Consider the following 26,355-nt stretch of genomic DNA (forward strand, 5'->3'; position numbering starts at 1 on the left):
AAATTTTTTCCTGTAGTTTCATCGTCTTCATCAACAAAACCGCCTTGGTTTAATAAACACGTTTCTCGCCTTTAAAATAGAAAAACTAGAGCTCCTTCTATTCGTTTGTCAATACGTAAATCCATCTTTTTCCTCCTTCCCTAACTTATAAAAATATTTCTGATTCTTCATAACAAGGTATTACTAATCTCTTTGCTTCATTTTTTCAATCAACTTATTCGTCCGATTCTTATAATTTAAATTCTACATACCCTTATAAAATTCCGTATTTAAACAATATTTACTGGTCTAAACTTAATCATCTCGATGTTTCTAATGCTCTTTCAACCTTTGATATCTCATTTTCTGCTGGTCCTGATAATGTCCCGAGCTGTATTCTCAGGCACTGCTTCGATATCCTATGCTACCCTCTTACCATCCTATTCAATTTATCTCTGGACCTATCATGCCTTCATAAGAGATGGAATGAATCTTTTATTATTCCACTTCATAAGAAAGGTTCTAAAATACTTATAGATAACTACCGCGGTATTGCTAAGCTTTCTGCTATTCCCAAGCTGCTGGAGAAATTGGTTACATTGCAACTGCAACATCATTGAAAAGCATAATTTCCTCCTCCCAGCATGGTTTTGTCAAATATCGTTCTACAACAACCAATCTGCTAGAATTCACTTAGATCGTCCACAAGGGTTATCTAAAACGAATGCAAACCGATGTAGTTTACACCGATTTTAGCAAAGCTTTCGATTCTGTTAATCATCGTCTCCTTCTCTGGAAACTTTATCTTATGGGTTTTTCTCCTAATATCATACAGTGGATGACTTCATATCTATCGAATCGTACGCAGCGGGTTTTGTTCAAGAACATCACATCGCATGTTATAAAAGTAACATCTGGTGTTCCACAAGGCAGTCACTTAGGACCTCTTCTATTTATTCTCTTTGTTACCAACTTACCTAGTGTCGTGAGCTATGCTTCTACACTTATGTATGCTGATGATGTCAAGCTTTGCTTTTCTTTCTCTGACCACTTCCTTCATAGACATCTGCAATTCGACCTTGATGAAGTTTTCTTGTGGTGCTCTAATAATCTTCTCTCACTAAATTGCTCAAAGTGCAAGGTTATGACTTTTAATCGAAGCATGCCTCATGTCATCTCGTACTCACTTGGGAATCACTTTTTAGATGGTGTTTCCTTAATGAATGATCTTGGAGTTCTTTTCGATCACAAGCTGTCGTTTAATGAACATATTTCTGTAACTGCAAATAAAGCCAGAGGAGTACTTGCTTCGGTGCAAAATCGGTGCAAAAGCAGTTTCTTTTATTTGCCTATAAAATATTTAAACTGGGACTCAGATGATCTTCTTCCACCATATCTTTGTCGGCTAAAATTATTAGACCTACCACCATTGCAGGTACGTCGTACTTGTGCTGGGGCCATGCTCCTTCATAAAATTATTCTTGGTCAAGTTGATTCGAAACTTTTACTCGAAAAGATAGTTTTCTCTGTTCCAAACAGGTCAACCAGGTCCTTCCGACCCCTTTGGTTGCCAATTTGTAGATCAAATTTTGCGGATCATGATCCTTTTCGCGTTATTTGTAAAAACTATAACAATTTGTCACATATATTTTCGCCAGAATTATCCCTAGATGTAATAATTTATATTCAATAAATAAATAAATAAACTGCAAGGGTATATAAACTTCGGCGCCGCCCGAAGTTAGTTTTCCTTTCTTGTTTAAGATGATGCTGATTTGTTTCGTGTTGAAGGGCGACAGCGGAACTCTGCGCTGGATTTTGAAGATCGCCATCCGATTATTCTTCCAAGAGGGGATGCCCTCACATGGCCAATAGTCGTGGCTGAACTTCCGCTCGATATAGTTAAAGGATTCCACCGGACCATTTTGGCAGTCTGTGGGAAACAGCAGTAAATACGGCAAAACACCATCTATATCGGGCAGTTGGTCCCGCAATGCTTGGCTTCGTAGAATTAAGGACTTTGTTAGCCTCAATCTCTTAGCCTTAATTATTAATTCTAGACCCCCTTTTTTCGACTTCAGCAAATCCTGCGGACCTAGATGTGCTAACTTCGGCTCATTTTTAAAATACCGGCCCGCCCTCAACGTTCATCGAGCCAGACCTTACTGACCTAAGCTTCAACCGTATGGATGGGTGGCTGAAGACAGTGGTTGGAATTACTAAACGTGCGGTGTCAAGGTTGTTTCTGCTGCCCCTCAAGGATTTTTCCCTGTCCCTGCCTCTTATCCTATGACCGACGGCTAGTCCACGGCTACTCCTTCGAATAACGGAGCGCTCCGGTTTCGCTCCTGCTCCTATAGGATAGCGCCTATTTTACGGCGACTCCTTCGAACGACGGGGTGCTCCTTGAAAGCACCGCCAGCACTCCGTCCTTGGTTTCACTCCTTCAGGATGACGCCTACTGCACGGCGGCTCCTGCCAGGTTAGGGCCGAACCCTACCTTAGTCTCCAGCGGAGCGCCCCTTAAAGCGTCGCGAACGCTCTAGCTGCTTCAGCTACGGTCGAGCTCACTGTACTCCTCGCTCCGAACTTGGATTCGATGTCCCTCCTCCGCCCCGTCTCACGGGCAGCCGGATGGCGAGATTCGCGTCGCTTCTGAAACTCGCTCTGCTTCTTCTGGCCGAACGTTGCTCGCACCACGCCTCGCTGCTTCGAGGGATCTAGCCTGTACGCTTGTACCCTTGACCTAACGAAACGAAAACACCTACGTCAGGCTCACACGAAAAGACCTAACCTCAAGACTCACCTCGCTCCTGCGATCCGCGACCTGCCTCAACTCAACTCCGCGTACACCGGCAAATGGTCGCTTGTGGCCTTTTTTTCTATAACTGCCGGCCCTGTGCCGCTCCTCCAGCGCGATGATCCCTCAGCGGGTAAATCTTCGCTACAGCCCTTCTTGAACTTCTCGATGCTTTTTCTTGCTCGGCCGATCTTTCGCTTACTTTTATTTTTAGCATTAATTTGAGCGGCTGCGGTTTTAGGGTTAGATTGAACCCAAAATTAAATATTGGAAATTTAATTAAACCTCGTCTACTTTTTAAAAAATATTAAAAGCGTGTGACAGCTACTGAAAATGTATTTGGTGGATTGAAGCCAATCAAAAATATTGACAGTGCGTCAGAAAGTCTTTGCAAAAAGTAAAATCTGTCTAAAACAAGAAAGGAAAGCTAACTTCGGGCGGAGCCGAGGTTTATATACCCTTGCAGTTGAGTCGTAGTCCGCTAGGTGGCGCCACGCATCTTATATTATAAGATATATAGCGGATCGTATATAGTCGAATTATTTGTGAATTATTTTTCCCAAAGAGTAATCTGTACCAAGTCCCATCTTTCCAACTAAAAAAACATCAAAGTTATGCCAATTTCGATCGTTCTATGACAGCTGTAGGATATAGTCGGCCGATCCTTATGAAATTTTGTACACAAGATATTTTGGTCAAATATAACATGTGTGGAAAGTCTCAACTCTCTAACTATAGGATATAGTCGACCGATCCCGGCCGTTCCGACTTATACACTACCTGCAAGGAAAAAAAGGATGCGTGAAAGTGAACTCGATAGCTCTAAAACTGAGAGACTAGTTTGGGTAGAAACCGACAGACAGACGGACAGACGGACATGCTTATATCGACTCAGGAGGTGATTCTGATCAAGAATATATATACTTTATAGGGTCGGAGATGTCTCCTTCACTAAAAAGTGCGAACAAAATACTCGGACTCGTTCACTTGGACATAGTTTTTGATTCTTTTTATACACTTGCAGAGGGTATTATAATTTTGGTCAAAAGTGTGCAACGCAGTGAAGGAGACATCTCCGATCCTATAAAGTATATATATTCTTGATCAGGATCACCTCCTGAGTCGATATGAGCATGTCCGTCTGTCCGTTTCTACGGAAACTAGTCTCTCAGTTTTAAAGCTATCAAGTTGAAACTTTGCACACACCCTTCTTTCCTTTGCAGGCACTATATAAGTCGGAACGGCCGGGATCGGTCGACTATATCCTATAGCTGCCATATAACTAATTGATCGGAAATGCCATAACTTTGGTGTTTTTTAAATTGGAGGGTTTGGACTTTCCACATATGTTATATTTGACCAAAATATACAAATATATTATATACAAAATTTCATAAGGATCGGCCGACTATATACTATAGCTGTCATAGACCGATCGAAATTGGCACAACTTTGGTGTTTTCTAAGTTAGAAAGATGGGATTTCGTACAGATTCTATTTTGGGAAAAACAATCTGATTTATCTAATTTTATAAGGATCGGCTGTATCCTATAGCTGCCATATAACTGATTGATCGGAAATGCTATAACTTCGTTGTTTTTCAAGTTAGAAGAATGGGAGTTTCAATGGATTCCTCTTTTGGCAAAATAATTCGATTTGCCAAATTTCATAAGGATCGGCCAACTATATACGTACCGCTATATATCGATCCGCTATGTATCTAATAATATAAGATTCGTGGCGCCACCTAGCGGACTGCGACTCAACTTTATCAGTCTTTAGTCTGACTTTGCCGTATCTCGACGTGTTTTTGCGATTGCTCTCATCTGCTCTCATCTGATTACCTATATCTTTGATAAGAGTTTCCCCTTTTCGCGTATCATCGTCGGAGCGTATTTGACTTACATAGTTCATTGAACCATTCACTTCTTAAAAAAAATATTATTATTCAATATTGCTTCTGCCGCGCTTTCGAATATTCATATATATACTCCCTTCCTGAGTTCTATTCTCAGGTTGAGTAATCCCGTTACATCATTGTTACTCTCAACCGGTTATTCGTCACGGCGCATCTCTTTTGTGAAGCCTTCACTTTGACGTGCCTGATTCGAACGTGCCTCTCTACCACAAATTTCTAATTGATCTCTTCTCGCTCTCACTACAGTGGACAAATCTCAGTCAATAATGAGTCTAATTTGCACTGCTAAGAAATGCGAGTTTGGAGGATGCATCACTGGTGACTCGTATCTGTCCTGCTGGCTTTGTAACAACTGCTCACATATTAAATGTGCTGGTGGTGGGCACAATGGACGGATAAGCGATCTTATCACAAAGAATATTGGTCTTACATTGTCTTGTATTGCCTGTAGAGAGATTGAGTCTGAGATGCGGACTTTCATGAAGCAGACGAGAAACGGCTTTTTAGATGTCCGTAAGCAATTTTCTGCACTTAATGAGCAATTCCTTACACTTGAGACCCAATTCCTTGGTCTCAAGTTATTAAGTGAATCTCCAAGGAAAAAAATTCCAAACAGCAACCCGATGGGGGTCACTTTATTGGGTACTCCTGCCTCTAATGCGATTCATTCGGATACTTTTTTAACGCCTAATACTTCATCGCCCACTGTTGTGCCTGTGGAAGTGATCCTTTCACCAAGTCAGCCAATGGAATTGCCAAGGAGTCTTGGTCCATCTATTGTCTTGGATCCTCCATCGTTGGAAAACCTGCAGGTTCCTGTGGCACCGTCTCCTAGGCCTCTCACTGGTGTGGCGCCTGTGTTAAGATCCTCTGGGCTTTCGCTTAAAGCTGTTGCACCTCGTAAAGCCATATTTGTATCCCGCCTCATGCCGGATGCCACTGTGGATGATGTCAGGAGTCACCTCTTAAAACATCTTAAGGTAGCTCCTAATGATTTAGCGGTCTTTAAGTTTAATTTTAAACATAGGAGTAGCATATCTTCTTTCAAAATTGTAATTCCTGAATCCTACTTTGAAAAAGCACTTGATCCGTCTGCCTGGCCTGGGCACAGTATTACAGTATTATTCATGAATTTTTAGCCAAAGACCCTCTAAATCCCAACTATGCCGATTCAGCTCCAAAAAACTGATCAATAATGTATTTTCTTGTTTCTATCAAAACTTCGAAGTATTCTAGGTCAATTGAGCCAAATTTTTACTAAGAGTGCTTCTTTTGATATTTATGCTATTGCACTTACTGAAACCTGGCTTAATTCCTCCGTCTCTGATTATGAAATTTTTGTTCCAAAGTACACTGTGTTTCGAATGGATAGGCGATTTTTCAGAGGCGGTGTCCTTATTGCTGTAAATAATAAATACTTAGCTGAACTAATCTCTTTACCGAATTAGTTTGGAATCGAGTTTATCGGTGTGAAAATAGCTGTTGGTTCGTCTCATATTTTCATGACCTGTTCCTACAATATACCTCCATCGGTTGAGTATACTGTATATTTTCACCACCTCGAGGCTATGAAGTTCGTTTTATCATAAGTCAATGACTCTGATTTTGTCCTAATTTTGGGTGATTTCAACCTTTCCCAAATCTCTTGGAACCCGTGTGAAGATGACAATTCCTTGCATGCCAGTTGACATAATGACTTTATTGATGAATTAATTGAAATTGCTCTTTTCCAAATACCCTTATCCAAATACAAAATATCCATAACACACTTAGCAAATCTCTAGACCTTATTTTCTCTAATATGATATCCTCTGTGACTGTAAATCGGTCTTCACCACTATCGCTTCCTGAGGACGTACACCATCCTACACTATTGGTTTCGGTGTTAATTGATGTCCCTAATATTCATGCTTGATATCGTACTAAATGTTTCCGAATAACGGATTACAATGCTCTTCGCAATCATTTAGCTGGAATTCACTGGAAATATCTTCACTTATATTCACTGGGAATATGATTCACTTTATGATGTAATTCACAACGCATTGGACAAATTTGTTCCTGTAGTTTCATCGTCTTCATCAACAAAACCGCCTTGGTTTAATAAACACGTTTCTCGCCTTTAAAATAGGAAAACTAGAGCTTACAAAATGTTTCTTAAGTCTGGATCTTTGTTTCATCAGACAAACTTTTTTTACATTCGCAACCAGTTTATTATTCTTAATAATCAACTTTATAAGCGTTACATCGTGAATTGTAAGGCGAACTTCCGAAATGATCCGAGCTCCTTCTATTCGTTTGTCAATATGAAACGTAAATCCATATTTTTCCTCCTTCCCTAACTTATAAAAATATTTCCGATTCTTCAGAACAAGGTATTGCTTATCTATTTGCATCATTTTTTCAATCAACTTATTCGTCCGATACCCTTATAAAATTTGGAACATAATGGATAATCCACCTCCACGTGCGTAATGGCCAGTTGATCGCTGTGTACGAGGACTTCAAGGCCATCCACGATGAGCTTAAAGAATTGGATATTTCCGATATCAGTAGCGACTTGCGATAAACCGTGTCTGACCTTGTAGCAACGATGCATACCGAAACCAGGCTCGAGACGTTGCTGCACTCTTCTCAAATGAGCCCGGTCGGAGATTTCAAATCTTGGCTCCTCTTCAAACCTCTCCCTACTTTCAGCGTATGATATTCGAAGTGGGCTAAATTTCACTCGGTGTTCTCAACAATCTTGTTGCGATCTTGTCTTCGGAACTGCTTTAGACGCAATTTGTTTGTTGGAAATTTCCGAAGAGAATTATGATGTCGCGATGCATCTTTTGGAGAAAGGATTTAATACCCTCACCCTAATACCCTTCACATGAGCCTGAATAATATTTCAGGCTCATGTGAACGAGACTCTGAACCACAGTCTATTGAAAGGTGTCTCTGTAGCAGCGCAGCGAGGACTTTCCGATAAATTCAATGCCCTTATGTGAGCCTTGAAAAATTTGGGGACGACAGTTCACATCGCCGGCTGCATCATTGTCCAGGTGCTTCTTCAAAGGTTGGACCCACCTACCCACCTACCAGGCCAAGTGGGAGGAAAGTCAAAATGCGTCGAACTCGGACCTCATCCCTAATTTGGAGTTGATGGCAGAATTTTGGGAGCAGCTATGAACCGATGGCCGCCTGCCACCTGAGCGCGCCGGGCACTCAGAGAAGACACAAAGTCACAAATATCAGTAGATTTTTTTAATCATTACTTATTTAACTTCCCTTCCGGGGGAAGGTACATATATTGTGCGGTGGTTCCATGTAAGGTGACTTGATCTTTGTCGAAAATGTCTCCAAACTGGTCCACACCTGTGTGATTGCCTCACTGCTAATTCTCATATAGGAGGAAGCATCAGAGCCTGCAATTTTTTTTGAATCTTCTAGTAGCCACCTTTTGGTTGCGTCTGCGTCAGCTACAGCCGAGCTCACCGAAGAAGTAACCGCGTCACCATCCACAGCTAATGCACTAGTTTCCTAAGGTCATAGAGGTGAGATAACCTTGCTGGCTACAGCGGACGTTCTCGTTTGGAGTCGCGCTAGGGCCTTTTTTCCTTGACGAGCTCTATTGGATTCAGGATCGCAAGGGCGCGTGATTACGTCCCGAGTGGGTAGTCAGCAGCAGCTTCGAAGATTCAAATCCTACATCGCAGTGTGCGAAATTTACGACACTGGATTCGTGACAGACGGATTCTCTGTTGATGTGCTCCTGCGGTCCCATTCCTCCGAATATTCAATTCAGCGATCGACTATTGTTGGATCAGAATGGTGAATTTATAATGGAGGGTTTGGAGCTTGAGAAAATTTCTGAAGTCCCGGCTCGAGCACGTCTCACCAGCCAGTATTTCCTACCGCATCACTGTGTTTTGAAAGAGGATAATTGAACAACCAAGCTCAGGTTTGTTTATAATGGATCTGCCGCCACCACTGGGTATTCGTTGAATGACATGTTGATATCTGATCCAGCCAAAGTTGTTGTACATCCAAGTGCCATCGTGTGTGCAACGGGTATCTGCAGTGCATTTTTTGGCGGAACTCCACACAGGATAAGTTTCAGTTTTTTAAACTGGATACTGTCATTTATGGGACAACAATGTCATTTGGCACAGGATGAGCAGTCTATGTTTCCAAAGGGTGCCGAAATTCTGAGTCGTTGTTTTTGATGATCTAATTTTCAAAGGAGGCAATCATCATAATGCTGCACATATCGGGGATTCTAGATAAGGTCTAATTTCGGTTGAGAAAGTGCTGCTCCATCTTTTCTAGACAGCACTTTTTCTAAAGCACTTAGAAAGTGCTGTCTACCATGCCTGAAGAATCGGGAATAATTCCTGAGGTTTTAGAAGACTCTGGGCCTTACCTGAAATCATGCGACTGATAGCTTGCTATTTTCGTTTCAGTCAACCTCCAATACCCACATCGTCCAATAGGCGCATCGTCCTTTCTTCAATCGCCCGGTCGTATAAAACGATATGACTTAAAACTAGGCTTAAAAACTGAGAGGCTAGTTCGCGCAGAAAAAGACAGTCAGACGGACTGACGCACATGCTGAGAATATACATTCTTTATTGGTTCGGAAATGTCTCCTTCACGGCAAACTTTTGACCAAAATAAAATATAAAAATTTAAAAAAGAAAGGAAAGATAACTTCGAGCGGAGCCGAAATTCATATACCCTTGAAGTTGCAGTAGTAGCTTAAACTACACAGTGTTACAAAAAAAACAAAAGTGAATTAACTTTTGAAGTGACATAGTAGGAATTGTTTATTGGGTCGAGTAACAAAACCATGTATGAAATATTTTTTTATCAATTAAACCATGCGAGCACTATAAGAATAAGAGCATATTCCTTTCTTATACACACTGTTACTCCGCAAGGTTGAGCGCTCGCAAGGTTGAATAGACTTTTTTTGGGAAAAGCGTTGTAACTTTAACAATTTGTATTATTTTTTAGTGAAATTTGTCCCGTTTTATTCAGAATAAATGACCGAATTTTTGTCAGAAGAAAGGAATATACTCTTATTCTTATACACATTGTTACTCCGGAGCGCTCGCTAGGTTGAATTGACTTTTTTTTGGGAAAATCGTTATAACTTCACCAATTTTCATCATTTTTTAATGAAATTTTTCTCGTTTCTTTCAGAATTAATGAGACAACATTGATATGTAGCATGAACGGTAAGTTTTACCGAAAAACTGGCTTCAAAATTTCGAAGAACACGAATAAAAGGCGAAAATTTCAGTTTCAGGTGTAAAAATGTTGTCCCTTTTGTTTAACAAAATCTAAGATATATTTTTTTTTCAAAAGCTACAACATTTAACTGTTGAAAAAAACTGTTAAAAAAACGAGTTCAGGAATTTTTAAGCGCAAAAAAGTCCCGAAAAACGGGTTTTTAACTATAAATCAAGATTTTGAGGGTGTTACAAATATTTCATACAAGGTTTTGTGATATACTCGACCCAATAGACAATTCCTACTTTGTCACTTCAAAAGTTCAGAATCACTTTTGCACTGTGTTATTATGTGTATCGGTTCGTATATAGTTGGCCGATCCTTACGGAAATTTCACCATTGAATTTATACTGAAGACAAAGCTTAACGTCATCAGCGTACATAAGTGCAAGTGAATCAATTAAGGCAAGAGGCAACTCGTTAATAAACAAAGTAAGGTTACTTATAAGAAGCGAATGGTTAACAGAGTCAAATGCTTTACTGAAGTCAGTGTAAATGACGTCTGTTTGTAGCCATTCCGGAACCCATTCGTGATATAAGATGTTAGCTCCAATAAGTTGGTAGTGGTGGAGCGGCGCTTCATGAAGCCATGCTTGCACGAAGTTATTATTGAACTACATAGGTGTTGCAAATGTGGAGTGATAAGTTTTTCAAAAGCTTTGGAATTGCTTTTTTATGTAGTGGAAGTATATAAGTCTCCAGCGATAGATTAGGAGCGGTTTGCACAGAGCCTCGGCGCAGTTCTTCAGAACACAGCCTGGTACTCCATCGGGGTCTGGCGAATACATGCAAAATATAAGGTTGGCTAATTGGATATTATAAGTCCGGCAGCGGCGAATATAACTCCTATAACATTCTGCGTTATGCACGGTGAAATTGGACCGAGCTACTTAGTATCTTGAATAACTAACTGTACAGCCAGATAATTTATGTTTATTAAGTTATTAATAAGTTAAGTATATATTAGTTAAGGTATCTATTTAAGTCTATTCATGAAGTTCTTTAATTGAATAGGTGCATTGTATTCAATGGAGGATTAGTTGAAGCGGACGTATATTTCCACAGCCCGAAAGCGTCGAAAAATATATTCAAGGTGTAATCTAATTTTTGTAAGGCAATGTTTATATCCTCGCATGCCAGTAGATCGGACCAATCAAATTCCAAAAATAACTTTTTTAATTTCATAAAGTTTTTTTCAGTGAGGCTGAGAAACGAATTTTATGAGATTTAAGTGTAGATTTAAGATCAATTAAGCTATTGTTTTCGATTATAACCTGAAGAGTGGGATGATATGGATCCTCATGGTTAGAAAGCGGCAATTTTCTGGAAAAAGTAATTTGAATCACTAAATTGGGGCTGGTGGAGACATTTTAGTTCCCAGATACAATATTTTTATATATTTGCATTCTACTCCTAAATACGCGACGGTTGGTACCGACCGATCCGACATTTCTTTCAGAAGTTATTCAAGAAATTCGATTTTTACAGCTTTTTCAAAATGAAGACAGTGTGTGTGTGTCTGTTTGTATGGTTGTCTGTTTGAACTATTATTTTCTTGACAATCCTGAACAAAATTTGAGATGTTTGATACTATCATATTAACAACTCTTGTTCTACAACTTTTTGAAATACCTTAAGCTAAATTAAAAAATTTATAACTTTATAATTAAGAAAGATATTAAAACGTGCTTTACATCGTTGAAAAGGTTTTTTAAATATATATTTCACTTTCTTTAAGACCAAACGTCTAAATAGTAGACAAAAAAAAACACTGAAAATATATATATTTTTTTTTTAATAATTTTTTTAAAATTGGCACATTTGATCTTATTTATATTGCACATGGAGATAGCCCTTGAGATGACGCAACGTTTGATGTATCGCCTATATCTGGCAAAAGTCCTTAATTCAAGATATAGTCCTATAAGTGGAGCCACCAATTTTGTGCAGCCACCTGTGAAGCTTGGTGTTACCACTAACCATACAACATAAAATATACAACAAAAATATTCTTGTTCGGCAAGTGCAAGAAAAAAAACAAAAAAAATCAGGCACGTGCCGAAAAAGAATATTTTTATATGCAATTTTGTACACCAATACAGCATACTATCGACACTAAAATATTTTTAGTATTTTTCTGATACCAGATATTTTTTGTTTCGCATGCAGGTTCGTCACCGGTATTTTACCTCTTCAAGAGGTTTTTATACCCTTACAGAGGGTATTATAATTTTGGTCAAAAGTGTGCAACGCAGTGAAGGAGACATCTCCGACCCTATAAAGTATATATATTCTTGATCAGGATCACCTCCTGAGTCGATATGAGCATGTCCGTCTGTCCGTCTGTCCGTCGGTCCGTCTGTCCGTCTGTCTGTTTCTACGCAAACTAGTCTCTCAGTTTTAAAGCTATCGAGTTGAAACTTTGCACACATCATTCTTTCCTTTGCAGGCAGTATATAAGTCAGAACGGCCGGGATCGGTCGACTATATCCTATACCTGCCATATAACTGATTGATCGGAAATGCCATAACTTTGGTGTTTCTTAAGTTAGAGGGTTGGGAGTTTGTACACATGTTATATTTGACCAAAATATCTTATGTACAAAATTTCGTAAGGATCGGCCGACTATATCCTATAGCTGTCATAGAACGATCGAAATTGGCATAACTTTGGTGTTTTTTAAGTTAGAAAGATGGGATTTGGTACAGATTATATTTTGGAAAAAACAATCTGATTTGTCGAATTTCATAAGGATCGGCCAACTATATCCTATAGCTGCCATATAACTGATTGATCGGAAATGCTATAACTTCGTTGTTTTTCAAGTTAGAAGGATGGGAGTTTCAATGGGTTCCTCTTTTGGCAAAATAATTCGATTTGCCAAGTTTCATAAGGATCGGCCAACTATATACGATCCGCTATATATCTAATAATATAAGATGCGTGGCGCCACCTAGCGGACTGCGACTCAACTGCAAGGGTATATAAACTTCGGCTCCGCCCGAAGTTAGCTTTCCTTTCTTGTTTTATATGATCTTAATTTGAGAAATTTTTTAAATATAGGTTTGCGTTAAAAAACTTTTCAGAACAGAATCTGTGTATATAAAAAGATTTTGTCTGGTGACACCAACGTCCCCCCTATCTCCAATTTAGTGAATCAAAAAGGTATTACATGTACCCAAATTTATCCCAAACCAAAGTAGTTTTGCAAAGATTTGGATAAAATCTATCTAATGAAAACAATACCACTCATTCATATTGAACGTACACAAAAATTTTTAACTTTTCGGCTATATATAGTGTATTAGCGAGCTAGCTACAAGCGAGTCGCCAACTAGAAGACTGGCAGATCTGAAAATATATAATATATAACATTAATTTTACTCTTACCCTTTGGCAGCTTAACGTTTCGACCTCCCCAACCCTGGGCAACATTTGGAATATATGCTAGATTTCTTTGTGTATTCGAGGGAACATTGATACTATGTGAAGATAAAGATGAGGCCTGTGGAAAATAATTATTATTGTTATATTATAAAAAAGAATAACTCACAATTTCACTTTTTTTCTCTGTTTCCTGATTGAAAACCAAATTATCATGTTGGGTGCGCTGTATATTATCTGTTAAGTCTTTCGCTCCATTTTCTGAATAATATGGTGTAGTGGTCGTTTCGTTTTTACATGGTTCCAGAAAAGCTGAACTTGCGGAACCAGTTTGTAAAGCGGCTTCCCAGGGCGATGTCACGAATTTAAGTCCAGGCTTTGAGTATTTTTTAATCACCTGATTCTGGTGAATATTTAACAGAACTCGATGTTTTGCAGCATCAGAATATGCTGGTAAAATGTTGGGAGATGTTGCCGGTCTTAGTTGATGCTGTTGGTAATCTGTAATACCAGACGGAAGACATTGAGTTTCCGCATTGGTTTCATCGATGACCCAATTATTCGCCTTTTTGCGCCGTTTTGCAAACAGTTCCGCCCCTATGTATGCGTTTTGTAGTTTATAGTAGATTGGCAGCAGTGGTGGCAAAGGTAGCAGTTACGGCGTCAGTAGCGTTGGTGGCAATGTTACCCATAGTTGAGGCGAAGCAACGCATTAAAAATGAAAGAGATACATTAAAATACCGTTACGCAAAAATCGTATCTGCATGTTTTTTAGTTTTTGTATGTTAGTTTTTTTGCTTAACTACATAAATCATAGAAGTAAAGCTGAAGCTTATTTATGCTCATTTATGGCAGTTTCCATTGTTAAGTTATATATCATAGTAGTAGGTGATAAGTCTTGATTTAAAAGTATACAAGATTTACAGGAAAAAAACAAGATACAAGAAAATTAATTTAAACACATATTGCCTGAAAAAAAACATAAAATCTCAACACTATAGGTTTTTATGATAATATGTCCAACAGAAACGAAAGATGTGAAAAATCCCATTGTTTATCTGTGTGAGATACCGTTCCAAAGTATATTATGCGGAAAAAACAAGAAAAGGAATGTAACTTTGGGCACTGCCTATGTGTAATGCGTGTATATACATATACGCATATATAGGTATATGTCATAGACAAGCTTCGCTTTTAGATCTAAACTAGTAACCCTAGACGTAAAGACCCAAAACTTAAAACATTCTTAACCCCCAATGGTACACTAATGTGGGTAACAAGTTAGGTATATTTTCAATTAAAACTTCGCGGGCTTGTTCTTTTTGTGTTGACTTGGCAGGATTGTTAATGAAATCTTGGCGAAATTTAATCAATCAATCACCAAAATAGCGCAAAATGTAAAATGATTTCCTGACCTGTCAAACAGTAAAAAACGAATATTACTTAAGCGTTATGCATCAATTGCGAAAAGCAATTCATCTAAAATGACCAGAATTATTTACCAAAAACTCTTGGTTCTTGCATCACGATGCTGCACCGTATCACACTGCACTAGTTCTTGACCAGAAGAATTATTTACCAAAAACTCTTGGTTCTTGCATCACGATGCTGCACCGTATCACACTGCACTAGTTCTTCGATACTAAGAACTTGACTCATGTCCTCGAGACTTCTCCGGGGAATGCGTTTCGAGTCGATTGAGAAAATAAAAGCTGAATCGAAGATTCAGGGAAGAATTATTGGCATGTTTCGAAGATTTGAAAAAAACTTTGGCAAACTTTTTTTATCTTATCGGGAGGATACTTTTAAGTATTGGAAAGCCTAGATACCTAGATTGTAAAACCAAAATCGAAAACGTAATTAACTCTATTATGGTTTGCTTTTTTTTAGGAGAATCTATTAGAACTTTCTTTCAAATTAATTTTTTTCAGCAACCCATCTGTTCTTAAAATTTGTATTAGAGACTGCTGACTGTATCTTAAAGCTGCTTTGTACCAACCCTCCATAGCGGTAACTCGGCTCCACTGAAAATTCATAGACAAAGGTGACGGCTCATCCGCTTTTCTCATTCCGACTGATTCGTCTGCTTCAACTGCCCGAAATTATTGATTTACGCCTTCGGAACTATGTTTAGACTACTCGCGTATGTTAATAACTCTTTATCAAAGCCCTGACATAATAACTGTTGGGCTAAGCAGCCACCAGATAAGCCGATTAGAATATTGATAATTTGTTTAGCTGCATTGGCATTTAATCTTCTCTGTTGTCTCCCAGGTTCGCATGCACTTTGTTGTCATTTGATTCTGCGCAAAAGCTCTTGTTCTTCTGTGAGCTACTTCTTTTACTTCACCGAGAGCACCATCTCATTAAATTTGACACAGACACATTTCATAGCTAATTTAATGACTTTTTCGTGAAAAGCAAAGTCTTCAGGAAGCCATCCAATTACTCGACCTTGCTTATAAGCAACATAGAGAAAATTTACAGCTCCTGTAGATCGAGAAACTTTTGCTCGATAAATTAGTACAGCTCGTGAAAAAAACGATTCCCAGATAAGAAACTTTTGGATGCTGGGCTCACAGCGACGGATGCATTTGCTTCACATCTTTAAGGGGTTAGGTGGGTCTGGGAGGCCAAAAAATGGCCTATTTTCAAAAATTTTTTTTTTATATAAAGAATAAAATATTTTATTGGAACTTTTAGGATTATTAAATATACATATTTAAAGATGAATTTCTGAAATTTTGAGAAAAAAATATTTTACAGTTAGCCATTGAGACGTCATTTGCCATGACTCCTGGCAAAAAAGGTGCTTTCGCGTTGACAGCACAATTCCTAACAGAATCATCTAAAATGAAAAAACCAAATAATTTCCTTTAGTACAGACCTAAAACTAGAAACTGAACGAAGGAAAACAAAATCAAGCAAAAATTGGATTTTTGGGACACCTTTTTGCAAAAAAATTCAAATTTTGGAGAAATTTTTCGAACATTTTTTTTTTTAAATAGTTGTAATCAACGAAAATAAAAATCCTTCGTTCAAGTTCTAGATAATCGTATCTCGAAGGCCTGTGCAAAATTTTATCAAGATCGGTTGAGTAGTTTCCGAGAAATCTTGACAACCGATTTCAAAAACACAGTTTTGAGAAAAACACGTTTAAAGTTTGCGCTCTGCCTATAGCTGACCTCGAGCGTCCACCTTTTCAGGACTGTATCTCCGAAACTTTTATTGCAATCGACTTGAAAATTTTCGCCAGACCCACCTAACCCCTTAAAGTGAAAATTCATTTGTTCTGCCATCAATTGAGCCCGAAACTATCGAAAAAGTTGTCAAGGAGCATAAACCAAAAAAATCGGTAAGTTTTAATTTACGAACTAAAAAAAAAAAACTAAACCTTTAGGTCAATTGTAAATTTTTCAATGGGATCTGTGGGAACCGGTGCTAGAGAGTGTCTCAGAGTCCTCTTCAGAGAGAGACGATGGTAAGTGCCGTGATGCAGTTCACACGGACGGACAATAAGAAAGATGCAACAGCCGAGAACGGACGTGACGAGAACGGACGTGACTAAGAAAGTTGTGAATAAAATATAATAAGTAAAACAAGACACTAGTTACAGGCGGATTAATATAGGATCATTAATCTTGACGACTATTCAAGGGTAGTACCAAAAGTACATGTCGAATTAAAAATGTATCGTTATAACCTATCTCTCGCACGAGATCCCGCTACAACCTAATAAGCCCAAAGGACTGGTCATATCTTCAGATGTATAAGGCAACTGCTTAAAGGATATTCTTCACGCGAATTGCCAGTTTGGCGAAATAGAAAAGGAAACTTTTGAAAATCTAAAGCTACATTTGGCTAGAATACTAAGCTTATCATATTTCGACCGAAGCAATAAGACACGCCTAATAGAAAATGCCAGCCCTGTTGCTCTGGGAGCAGTACTAATTCAATTTGTCACATCCGGTGAACCTGAAATTATTTCATTTGCAAGTCGTAGCTTATACGATGTAGAAAAACGGTACTCGCAGACTTAAAAGGAAAGTCTCGCCTTAGTATGGGCGGTTGAAAAGTTATATTATTATTTAGCCGGATTAGAATTCGAGTTGGTGACTAATTAAAAGCCGTTAAAAACTATTTTGAAACCAACCTCATAACCACCGGCACGAATTGAACGTTGGCTTTTACGCTGGCAAGCGTTTCAAGTTTAGAGTGATTTATAAAGCAGGCAGGGAAAATATACAGCTAATAATTCCAGCAGGAAAATAACGAAATGTAATAAATTTAAAGTTATTGAATGCACTGCCCTAAATTATTAAACATTTCGTAAATAGCACAGGTGGTGTTAATGAGGAAATATGCACGCGATGACCAGTTTGGATGCCAACTCGTGGAATAGCCGATTATCCAACAGATTTTATCCATTTCGGTATGAAATCTGGATGATACGAAAGATCCTGTTACGAGGAACACGACCAATTATCCCAAAAAGTCTGCAGGTAAAAGTCCTAGAACTAGCTCACGAAGGGCACCCCGGTGAGTCCGCCATAAAGCGTCGATTAAGAGTAAAAGTGTGGTGGCAACGCATCGATCGAGATGTGCAAATTTTTTGAAGACATGCAAAGATTGTATCCTAGTGTCTCAACCGGCTCCCATGCACTCTCAAATGTGTCCGTTTATCGAACATTATTCCCGGCATAAGGAAATCAAATTTTTACAGTCCATATCATCGGAAGCGATTATCGGGGCCATGAAAGAAATATTTTGTCGATTGGGTTTCACGAGATATCTACGAACGGATAACGAAAGACAATATATAAGTTCAATGTTCGAAAAATATTGGAGTAAAAATGGGATCCCTTTAATAAGGACCCCACCATATTGGCCTCAGGCGAATGGTGAAGTCGGGAATGTGAACCGATGAATAATGAAGAGACTAAAAAAAAACTGGAACCTCTACTTCGGAACTCATATTTAATCGAATGATTAGGAAAAAAAATTTCAAACGTTCAAGACATATTGGGTGAGATTCACGACTCTAAAGAGAAAGTCAACGATTGAACATTTTAGAGGGATGCATTTCCACATTTAAAAGGGATGCTGGCCATTTAAAAAAAATTCCAGCTGCAAGTACAAAAATGGACTCACTGGATCAAGCATCGACACCAGCGGATTCAGAGAAGAGCCAACTCTAGCTGGTAAACAAAGGAGGGATGTGGGAACCGGTACGAGAGAGCGTCTCAGAGTCCCCCACAGAGAGAAACGATGGTCCGCGCCCTGATGCAGATCATATGTTCCTTATTCGAACTGCATTCTTGATGTGCTAGATATAATTGCACGTGAAACGCTATTTAGTTGGCGACTTTTCGATACAGGCGATGGCTTTCAATTACAAACCTTTTTTTAATAGAACATATGACATATGTATGTGACTGCGTACGGTTGACGACCGAATTAGAAAAATAGACGCGGGAGCTTGATGCTGCGGAACGACCGAGAGATACCGCGAGAGAGCAAGACAACAGTAGCGCATAACGCCAGATACAGGTGGCCGATCGAATGTGCGAGAGCGGGCGACGTAAATAGAGGCAAAGATAAAGAAAATATAAACAAATTCAATAAATTATTTCCGGCCAAACTTTCCGGCGGCTGCTTGACCAGACAGAAAAATTCTTCGATGGTTAACGGCTGTAATAGGGGCACAACGCAGGACGTCAACGTTTGGCTTCCGGTACGGTGGCTTATATCGCAATCGTGCTATTATTCATTGACGACTCCAAAAGCCATCCGGTTGTATTCATAGTGTCCTTCGGGCGGGACAAATGCCCTGTACTTTCTAGAAGATCTACATATAGCAAACTGTTTCTCAAAGCTTGGCATAGGAAACGGTAATTTAACGGTGATAATATTTAAAAGCCGCTAATCAACGCAAAGACGATATTCTCCATTTCTTTTTTTTGAAATTATAACTATATCAGAGGCATACGGCAAATAATAAGTCATTTTCGAGGAGCTTTGAGATAATACGGGAAGCTGCGGATCGAAGTGCAAAAGTTCAACGATACGGCTTAACTTTGCATGTAACATTGTACTTAAGAGATCTCCATTTTTGATAGAGAACAATTTTAAAGCGTATTCGTTTCAAGGGCAAAGCAGGGAGTTCTCGTTTAAAATTTTTGTGATTTGTTTGGCTTTGAGGGTTGATTGATGTAAATCGAGGGTGGTCTGACGAAAACTGGCTATCTTCTATTATAAGTTTATTTCCGTAGCCGCACAATATATCTTTGCCCAGAAGAATATATTGCGATAATAATTTGTCTGCACAAACGAATTCGTTAATTGTAATCTTTGCGACTAGTTTCTGTGCTTAAAAGATTTTTCCACCACCAAATCTATTTAAAGTGACTACACAATGCGTATTGCGATTCAATGAGTTCATCTGGGCTACCATTGTGGTTCGGGAAGCTTCATCAAATAATGACCGACTTTTTGAAAGTTGAAAGTTCTGTAAAACTAATCTTGTAACGGTTTCGAAGGATTTTTAACAGTTTAACGAATGGATCCGCATTATGTGAGTTTTCGGACAATGAATTGAATTCAGGATGAGAGGAAACAGTATCACTTATACTTTGTTGATCATAGCATAGTTTCCGATTGTCGTTTGTCTATTTCGCATTGTTAGATTTTCTGCACTAACGTATTCTTTTTCGCTGGGCTTGTCGATGATTAAACGTTTGAGTAGGCCTTCTCGATTTTTTGACGTAAATTGGTGTGATTTCATCGACTATAGCATATTTTACTAGCTGTGCGATGCCCATGATTAATGTGAAAGCCGAACTGCATCGGCTTCCTCATGGTGTGAGATTGGTGTGGTTTGTCAGGATAGCATTCGGGTGGTTATTGCAGAATAAAGACAAATGACTGGTCGTAGTCGTATTGTTAGTTTTTCTCTTTATATTTTATTAAATTTACTTTATATAAATTATATATTACAGCCCGCGTTGCGACTCTCTTTTTTTTCCTCTCTCGATCGCTATTATTCCCCCTCAAACAGCTTCCATCTGTTTTCTCAACACTTTATCGATATCTTAAACTCTATGTTCCATGAGCCGTAAGCTATTCTAAGCCGGTGTGTCTCCCATATAGATAGTACCCGCCTTTTCCGAAAACTCTGCAATACTATTTTGATTAAGATGCCCTATCCTTGTAAATTTACACTTCAAAGAAATTGAAATGTGAATAGCTGATTGCGGCATACAAATTAACGAAATGTAAAAATGCAAACATTTAAAAAAAAACTTCCCCACTCCAAGACTGGTGGCAGATTTTTCTCGAACTGGACTCGGAAAAATGTCATCTCGCTTGGGACTTAAAAAAATTTTTGTGTTGGACTTTTCAGTTACAAAAAAGTTCATTCATAAACAATTCAAAGTATATTATTTAAGTTTACCAATTTATGGTCTATAAAAATGTTATTGAAGTACTAAATGTTTAATGAACAATATTATTTAAATAAGATATTTGTGTTTTTACATTGGTTGATGGCATCAAAAAAAATTCCGCGTGAATGGTGTGCGTTTTGTGCATCGTTTTTATTTTAAATCAACCCAAATCGAAACGGTCCCATTGGGTTGTCAATTGTATTTGTTTAGTATTGTGAAAGGGTAAGTTTTGATTGAAATTGAAGTCCGGGCCGTGGAGCAAGATGAACGGTAAATGGGGCAGCGCGACCGCGCTTAGAAGGAGCAGAAAAAAGTAGAGACGCCATGGAAAGTAAAGGTCCTTGAACGAGCAGTGCGACCGTGTTTAGAAAGAATGGTGAGGGAAAGGATGCCTTTGGATGGATGGATGACAGTCCGACAACCAAGTGAAAGAGTTTGCCGTAGAAAGCTGGAAGTGTTTAGCTTTAGTTCTAAGGCATTAAAGTCAAGTGCGAGAGTATAAGCATGTTCGAACATAAAAGGTAATAAGCCCTTCGTGCCTTTGTAAGGCTACCAGGCACAAACACCGCATACCACTATATCACTTTGTAAGTATAGTTAAGGACTAGTACAGAATATTAACGTATAGTTAAGGTATAGTATAGGACTATAAGTGTTTTATATTTCCCTGTATTTTTTTGTATATTATTTATAGTATTGGTTCCAAATATTTATTTTCTAGGTTTTGTGCTGTGTCGTTTCTTAGGATAACTAATTCTCCTTTTTTTACGTTTTTACCTAATACCATAATAATATTTTTATGTCATTTATGTTTTTATCATATTCTATTTTACGTTCAGTTTATTCGAAATGTATGAACGAATGAATTCAATTCAAGCTTCTATGACTCCTTTTAATGCTATCTAAAGTCTGGTGGTGATGTGCGGGGATTGTGAGATTCTGTAAGGAGATTGAATCTCCCCACTCGCCAAGATAGGTGGCAGGGAGAGGCTAGTGCGAGGGATAGGGGAAAGCGAAAGTCTAAGTCCGAGATGTGCGGAAAGGAGTGGTGAAAGGAGGTGACGCGCCATGCATGAAAGAGCAGGTGGACCATTGGAGCGACCCGGACCAGTCCTTTTGGGAATCTGAGAGTGTTGATTTTTAGGACCGCCTTTCGAGAGGGATGCTTGATCCGTGGCGCAACTGAACCCAAGGGTAAACTCATTACGGCCATGACGCAATTAATTAATTTATTAATTTTCTTTCAAGCAAAGCTCTGTTTCTTAATCTTTTTTGAGTTGCTTCTATTTTCGTTCAATAGAGATCTCTCTTTTATACGCTTTTTACTAACTCTCACTAATCTCTCTCTTTAAGCTCTGCCCAGTGGTACTTTAATATGAAAAAAAATAGTAATAATAAAAAGATTTATTTTTTGTATACTAATATGGAATTCAAGCTTGTCTGTAATAAGACAATTTTATTATCTCATCCAACCATCCATTGAGGGCTCTGTGAAAACGTTGTACACGCTAAGTGTGCCGAGATGCCGTTTCCCTGGTCTCCACTTCTGTTGTAACGGTTGTCGTTCTGTTCAGGACGAAATGAGGTCGTTCATGAGATAGGCTAAGAGTGGATTTATAAAGTAGATTAGCTGCTTTCGCAAAATCAATGACCCACTCTGTGCGGACTGTCTTCAACTTCTGTGCGCTTGATTCAGCTGCTAAATGAGTCTGCAAATCCTAAAAAATCCGCTGATAATGATATGCCCATGGCGAATAATCTTCAGTATTAGTAACTGCCATACCCAAACCCTTACAGTAGTCCTACCATCGAAATATCTGAAACTTCTGAGATCGATATCTCGGCTTACATCAAAACTGAAAAAAAAGCTGACATAAAACTAACCTGGACATAAGGTGATTGATTGTATGAAGTCTCAAGCATCTTAAAAAATATCAAAAATGTGTCTCAAGCATCTTCAAAAATATCAAAAATTTGTCACTTCCGATAGGTCAGATATATGGCAGCTATAGGATATAGACGGCAGATCCCTATAAAATTAGATTCAACGGATAAGTTTACCCAATAATCATTTAATGTTTAAAAAAACCAAAGTTATGCCATTTCCAATAAATCAGTTATTTGACAGATATGGAATATACTCGACCGATCCCGGTTCAGACTTAAATACTGCATGTAGAGAAAATGATTAATGCAAAGCTTGAAGCAATAAGTTTTAAAACTGAGAAACTAGTTTTGGTACAAACAAACAACCGTCTGTCTTCAAAAACACTAAAGTTGCATCATTTTCCAGCTTACAGTTCAATGGCAGCTACAGGATATACCTAACCATTCCAACTTACATAGTGCGTGCAAAAGAAAGAAGCTTTTAAACTGAGATATAAGTGTATTTAGAAAAATAAGGGTAAACAAACGGACATGGATTTATAGAGATGATCCGAATCAAGAATATATATAATTTCTAGTGTCTGAGATATCTTCCTTACCGCAATGCACACAATTGAAAAAAATTGTAATACCCTCTGCAAGGGTATAGAAATGAAAATAATATCATCATTACGACTTGTTTACCTCTTCCCTGGTGCAGTTGCAATGCAGTTATTAGTTCAGCACAATTATCAGGCGATAACAGACCGGTTTCGATGTTTATTAATTCTTTAAGCGAATCATAGTCTCGAACTTTTCCGCTTGGATTCATTATAAGCTTAAGCGGTATTTTTTCCAGCTGGGTTAGTTCCGTTGACGAGATTGAATTTTCCTTTAATGTGTCTTTTTCATCTCCTAAAATTTGTTTTTCTAAATATATAAACGATAGAACTAATTTATTAATATATTTTCAGCCAAAAATTATAATATAAACAAAAACTATACTAAAGAAATGCATAATATTATTTGATTTTGTTGTACCCTTTCAGATACTTTAAAGTTTAAACCAGTATTTAAAAAATTCGAAGGAGTTTTTTAAACAAAGTAGCAGAAATTTAAACTTTAATCATTTTTTTTACACGGTAAAGGTTAACATGCAAAATATTTGAAGTTCAATCAAGGATACAGTAAAAAAGGACATCTTATAGAAACAAAAGTGTTTCTATGGCGTTGGAAGGTGCGGGCTTCAAAGTCACAAGTAAAGTTGATAAGATTTTTGACGCGACAAGGACTCATAGATAGTCTAGCAGTAAGGTCCACGGCTGGTTTGTGAGTTTTAACGAGTGTAACGATCTTTATACTCTATATATATATATATCTATCTATATACGATCCGTTATGTATATAATAATAGAAGCTGCTGCAAATAAAAACTGCAAATTTTGATACATCGTACTCGCCTGTGCACAGCTGTGAAGCTTAACAATCTATACGCATGTATATATATATACACATATAAACACATACATATGTAAATTAAATTAAATATTTTGTGTTGAGGAGTTTAAGCTTGTATTAGGGGAAGGGTAACTTTAATTGCTTCTTATTTTTATATAAGTTCTTTTTATACCCTTGCAAAGGGTATTCTAATTTTGGTCAGAGGTGTGCAAAGATGTACAGTGATGGTCCCTATAAAGTATATATATTCTTGATCAGGATCACCTCCTGAGTCGATATAAGCAGGTCCGTTTGTCAGTCTATCTGTTTCTACGCAAGCTAAACTCTTAGTTTTAAAGCTATCGAGTTGAAACTTTGCACACATCCTTCTTTTTTTTGCAGGCAGTGTATAAGTCGGAACGGCCGGGATCGGTCGACTATATCCTAAGCTGCCATATAACTAATTGATCGGCAAGGCCTTTGATGTTTTTTAAGTTAGAAGGTTGAAACTTTCCACAGATGTTGTATTTTGCCAAAATATTCAATTATCTGCCAAATTTCATAAGGATCGGCCGAAAATATCCTATTGCTGTCATAGAACTGAATGATCGGAATTGCCATAACTTTTTTTTTAAGCTAGATAAATGTAGAAACCTTGCTGCCAACTCTATTTTGGGCAACCTTATCCGATCTGCAAAATTTCATAAGGTTCGGTCAATCCTATATAGCATCGCTAAATTAGTTCCCGGCCCGATTCGAAACTTCTCCATTGATACATTGCTCAAAAACACAAAAAGCGATCGTATTAAGCACCATCCCAGGTGTTCAGGTAAGATCAGTAATAGAAGAAAACGCCCTTGTTATGGTAGTAGTCCGAAAATAATTCACCATATACAAAAATACAATGGAATGAGTTATATAACGAATTGAATAAAATAAAAATCGATTTTGACAAATCGTATAAATCACTTACTCAAAACAGTCCAATTCAAAAGAACATTAAAAAACATGTGGAAATACTAGTAAAATGCTTTAATGAAGCAGATAGATACATGGCCAGAATACATGGCCAGATAGAAAAATTAAATCAAGATCATTGCTCCCAGTATCAAAATTTTTGATCAGACGACGATCTAATTTAATAACAATTAAGCAAAAATTCAATTTATATATATCAGTACCGACCATACTTAACACTTCTCTAACAGTTGAAACTGGTGATGAGCCGGAATCAACAGAACAAGCTGACATTGACCAAATACAACCAAAGAAACTTACAGATTTGAAACTGAAAATAGAAGAGGAAGATTCAAATAATCTTACTGTTCCAGCTGTACTAATGCTAGATCTAGATAATTCTACAGATTCTGATGATAGTTCAAGCATAATAGAGGATAACGTAAGCAACAATAATACAATGGCACAATCAAATATTGAATTTATTAATACAGCATCCAAGCTTATACCAGTTTTCGATGGTAAAGCTAAAAATTTAATAAGTTTTATTGATGCATTACAAATAATAGAATCTATAAAAGGTGAGCACGAACAATTAGCAATTTCTATCATAAGAACAAAGCTTAAATGTGTAGCCAGAAATCGAATCGGAAATGAAACAACAATTTGTGAGGTGATTTCCAGATTAAAAGGCAACGTCAAAGGCGAAACTGTAGAAGTATTGTCAGCAAAACTGATGAACCTACAACAGCGCAATAAAACTGCCAACCAGTACACACAAGAGGTTGAGCATATGACGAAAGCTTTAGAAGGTGCATATATAACAGATGACCTACCTCTAGAGTTAGCCAGAAGTTATTCCACCCAGCATGCAGTCAAAGCAATGACTAAAAATTGTACAATCGATAAGGTAAAACTTATTATGCAAGCTGATACCTTCAATACTATGAACGATGCCCTATCAAAATTTGTAAATAGTTGCACAGAAGCAACGGGACAATCAAACACTGTCCTATATTACAAGAATTATCCACAGCGCAGCTCAAATCGCGGACGTGAAAATTATAGAGGTAGTTTTCGTGGTAATCACAATAACTACAACGACAATAACTACAACAATAATATTTATAATAATAATTACCAAAATAACAATAGAGAACGAGGACAATATTGAGGAAACTATAGAGGCGGAAACTCGAACAGAGGCCACAATGGTGATAACCAAAGCAATTTCAAAATTGTCCAAAATACATCGGAAAACCCCCAAGACCCTTTAAATGTTCAGCAG

The 26,355-nt window shown here is 38.0% G+C and overlaps 1 protein-coding gene and 1 long non-coding RNA gene across 26 annotated transcripts in view; both read right to left on the reverse strand.

Moving 5' to 3' along the window:
- The window catches only part of LOC6504358, a 159,454-nt gene that overhangs the window by 11,200 nt on the left and 121,899 nt on the right, over positions 1 to 26,355 (reverse strand). For 15 of the 25 annotated variants that reach the window (XM_044717760.1, XM_014903941.3, XM_032455802.2 and 12 more), the window contains 3 exons: positions 23,379 to 23,603; positions 13,532 to 13,959; positions 13,369 to 13,483 (listed from right to left, as the gene is read on the reverse strand). In XM_044717760.1, the coding sequence (XP_044573695.1) occupies positions 13,369 to 13,483; positions 13,532 to 13,959; positions 23,379 to 23,603 (768 nt within the window). The remainder of the gene's footprint in view (positions 1 to 13,368; positions 13,484 to 13,531; positions 13,960 to 23,378; positions 23,604 to 26,355) is intronic. The other 10 variants (XM_014903934.3, XM_014903939.3, XM_044717762.1 and 7 more) reach the window with 3 other exon arrangements.
- On the reverse strand, positions 1,715 to 13,368 carry LOC123257776. The gene is made up of 3 exons (XR_006507883.1): positions 13,247 to 13,368; positions 2,786 to 3,008; positions 1,715 to 2,725 (listed from the first exon to the last, which is right to left on the reverse strand). It is a non-coding gene; the product is annotated as an uncharacterized LOC123257776 (long non-coding RNA).

The sequence above is a fragment of the Drosophila ananassae genome, assembly GCF_017639315.1.
Source record: "Drosophila ananassae strain 14024-0371.13 chromosome 4 unlocalized genomic scaffold, ASM1763931v2 tig00000061, whole genome shotgun sequence".
NCBI lineage: Eukaryota > Metazoa > Arthropoda > Insecta > Diptera > Drosophilidae > Drosophila > Drosophila ananassae.